Consider the following 3,671-nt stretch of genomic DNA (forward strand, 5'->3'; position numbering starts at 1 on the left):
ATTAGAATAATGATTTGTCTGCATAACTGCAATAATGATGTGTCTGCATAATTGCTAGAACAATGATGTAATGCATAATCACTGGGAAAATTCACTGGGAAAGTTCTCTGTCAGTAATATGTGGCAACCTAATGCGCTCTGCACATGGATACTTTGTATGTAGCAAAACCTTCCATTCTATGCCTGTGAGAAATGTTCCGAATGTATCACAGTGTGTATTTCAATGTGTAGTCCTTTGTTCTTTAAGGAGGGGAGTATAAAAACTGAAGTCTAATCACGCCCTCCTCGTTCAGAATTGCCTATCTCTAATATGCTCTGGACCTTGCGCAATTAAACTTCTCTGCTAACCCCTCCGGAATTCGTAAGAGTTCTTTCATTTTCCACAAGAATTTTACTACTCACTCTTCTCCACAGCTACTCCCACCTGTCTTACTCCTTGTGAGGACTGCTGGAGAAAAACATCCCTTTCTAGGAGCTTCAGGCTGCTTTACTTCCACACACAAATACGCACCTTCTTTCCCCACACCCTCAGTTGTTTCACAGCACAGCTATTGCAGGCAACTCTGCTGTGCTGTCCCCGGGGAGAGGCCTTGAAGAGATGGGACAGAAATAGCACAGGTGGTGTCAACTTTCTGGGCAGATTGCTCCTTCACACACACAGCCCTTAATGGAGGCTTTTTGCTTTGCCTGAATTGCTGGGTGTTTTCTATTTGGGGGGGGGGGCAAAGAAACCCCTTTGCAAAGGGAAAAGCGCCTCTTTTGAATTCAGGGCTCAAGTTCTTACCAGCTCCAGGCCAAAGTCAGGGTGTCTGAGCTGGGAGGCAACAGCAGTACCTGAATAAAGAATCTCTTAAGAGACGATGCAGAGTTACAAAAGGGCTGCCTGCAGTCCCTAAAATGGTGGGAGGTTGCTACAGTCTACTTAAAATGGCGGTTGGCTGACTGCCAATGGGATCCAACTCAATGTGGCAGATGGTTTCTCCTCCCCCCTCTGAAGTTGGCAAACTGCCAGTCTCTGAATGCCTCCAGGAGTGTCCCAGAGTCCCACATGCATTTGCAGCCTGTTTTCAGGGGTTCCTGAAAGGATTGTGCAGCTTCTGCAGCTTCTTGGCTGGAGGAAGGAGAAAGCCATCCAGCATGTTGACTCCTGTCCTGTTCCCATTGTTCTCTATTTACATTGCCTCCAAAATGAAAATTCAGAAAAAAAGAAAAATGTAATCTTAAAATCAACTACACCCCTTATTAATCAGCAGTGATCTTTGGAAAGTGGAAGGAAGGTGGCAGCAGATAAATATGGGGCTGGAGAGAATATCCTTCCTGGCTATCAAAGCAACGCTAGTTCTTTGTTAATCACCTCCCAAGTAATAAAATTGTGTGTTTGTTTCAACACAGTTGAATAAAAATAACACTGCCGCCTCAACCTTTTACTTTTGCAAACTTAAAATGCATGACTATTTTTATAACAAGAAATTAAAAGAAACCCAAAGAGAAAGTTTCATTCATCCAGAAGCGGTTTCCAAGTAGAAACAAAGTTGGATGTATTTTTTTTTTTTTATTAAAGAACTTAATCTGGCCATTCTCACTGCTGTCAACGTGGATAACAACAAAGTTCCTTTTTTCAAGTTCTATGTCCATTCAGCCTAAAAGAAATACCTTCGGTTTAATTTTTACATTCTTTTTGAGACTCTTCTGTATTAAAACGTGCATCTTATTTTAATATTTTAAAAATGAGCATTTTTTAACAAATCATTTTATTATAAAAAGAGACTTTTCTTCTGATGGGATTCCTGTTGCTTCCCCCCTTTGCTAGTGGAGAGGAGAAACTGCAAAGCTGCAAACCAGCAGGGGACGCCAATCTCCAGCTCATCCATGTTTCGGGAAATTCTTCCGGCCCGCCTTGCTGAGACTCTCTGGATCTGAAAGATTTTCAAAAGATTTATATTCTTTTATGTTCTGTATTTTATATCCCTGAGCAATCAAGCTATCCCCTCCTCTTCCCCACAGACGGGGCCTTATTTCCACTCTGCACATGCTCAGAGGAAAGGTGACTGCAGAAGAAAGCAGATGATTCAATGAAAAGACGGCTGAATGTTTCTCATACTTTGTTCTTTATAGGAAAGGTGAAATCAACTGAATTTGTTCAATCCTAATAAGAAACCAGGATTTATTCTTTTAGTCCAAGGATTCCCCAGAAGAAACGCCAAGGGAGAGAGCAGCCATCTTGGTTTATTGTGGGGAAAACCAAAGACTTTGAAGCTTCCTAAAGATTCATGGCTTCCCCAGAGAAGAAAATTCCTCTGACATTTTCTCCTAGAAAGACATATCTTTCCCTTGAAGATGCCACGAGAGCCTTTGAGCGTTTTTCTCCAGAGCGAAGATCATTTGGGATGTCATGACCTAATCACAGAATCATAGGACTGGAAAGGACCTCAGAGGTCTTCTAGTCCAACCCTCAGATCCAGGCAGGAAATTTAATACCATCTCAGTCTTTCTCCAGTCTGTTTTTGAAAACTTCCAGTGATGGAGCACTCACAATTCCAGGATGAAAATTATCCCACTGATTAATTGTTCTCACTGTTAGAAAATTTCTCCTTCTAGGTTGGGTCCCTCTTTAACAAGCCCCCACCCCTTATTTCTTCTCCTGCCCTCTTTGGGGCTTTGGAGAAGAAGTCCCTCCCCTCTTCTCTGTGACAGCCCCTCAAGTAAAGACAGGCAGTTATTATGACACACACAGAGACACACAAACAGACAAACACAAATTCTTCCGTGCGATAGACTGGGCACACCTCGCTCTCTCAATGGCTCCTCACACCATTCCTCACGCCTGCGCCCCTCCCCCCAAGCCCAGGTGGGGGGAGGGGCTTTTCCCAGCCCCCCATTTCTGCCCCTCCCCCCCAAGAGGCGGAATGCCTGGAAGGGGATTTCCTGATGGGACTTTCGCTTTCCTTTTCCCGCCTGTCCAGCCGGTTGCGCCTGGACGTCTGCCTAGCAACAATGACGTCACGAGCATACCTTTTATTCTACTGGTTGGGATTGACCAATCACCCGCTTTTGCTCTGGGTTGCTGCGTTGTTGATCACCCGGACCGCGTCTTTCTCTGCCTGCGACTTCTGGGGAGCGGATCGCAGTTTGAGGATCGCGGCCAGGATGGCGCTGCGCTCTCTGTCGCTCCTGGTGTTGGTGGGGGTCGCTCTGCGGGAGAGCTGCCTCGGTGAGTCCCTTTATCTCCTGGTGGGGATCCATTCAAGAAATCTCTCCTCCCCCCCCCCAAAGTTTATTCCCAGGAAGAGAATCCCGATTCGGTCCTCTTTCGAGTCCGCTCCCCCTCTGGCCCCTCTCAGAAGGGACCCCAAACCGTGGATGGGACTTTGCTGCCTCTCCCCCCTCCCCCCCCAGGAGAGCCCCTCTGGGAACAGGAGAAGGGGGGGCCCTCCAGAGGTCAGTCAAGTCTACCTGGGCGCCCCCGAGCGCAGTTCTTTCCCTCCCCCAAAGTGGAGGTTGTGGGAAAGCGGCGTTTGCAGGGACCGGGTCAGTTCCCAAACTTCCTGGCTGCCTTCGCACAACCCCTCCGCCTGGCTCCTCTTCCCTGCCTTTGGCGGGGCTCGGGGGCTCTTTGGGGCTTCTGGTGCTGGGAGGAGCCGGCTCGTTTCTCGACTCGCTTCCGTGTATTG

At 47.1% G+C, this 3,671-nt stretch overlaps 1 protein-coding gene across 1 annotated transcript in view; it reads left to right on the plus strand.

The window, feature by feature from the left end:
* Positions 1-3,053: 3,053 nt before the first annotated feature.
* LOC107295302 (patr class I histocompatibility antigen, B-1 alpha chain-like) overlaps positions 3,054-3,671 on the plus strand; it is a 13,191-nt gene continuing 12,573 nt past the window's right edge. The window contains exon 1 of the mRNA XM_015824610.1: positions 3,054-3,211. Coding sequence (XP_015680096.1) covers positions 3,148-3,211 — 64 coding nt within the window. The 5' untranslated portion in view covers positions 3,054-3,147. The remainder of the gene's footprint in view (positions 3,212-3,671) is intronic.

This window comes from Protobothrops mucrosquamatus, unplaced genomic scaffold (genome assembly GCF_001527695.2).
Source record: "Protobothrops mucrosquamatus isolate PMUCROS unplaced genomic scaffold, P.Mucros_1.0 scaffold2292, whole genome shotgun sequence".
NCBI lineage: Eukaryota > Metazoa > Chordata > Lepidosauria > Squamata > Viperidae > Protobothrops > Protobothrops mucrosquamatus.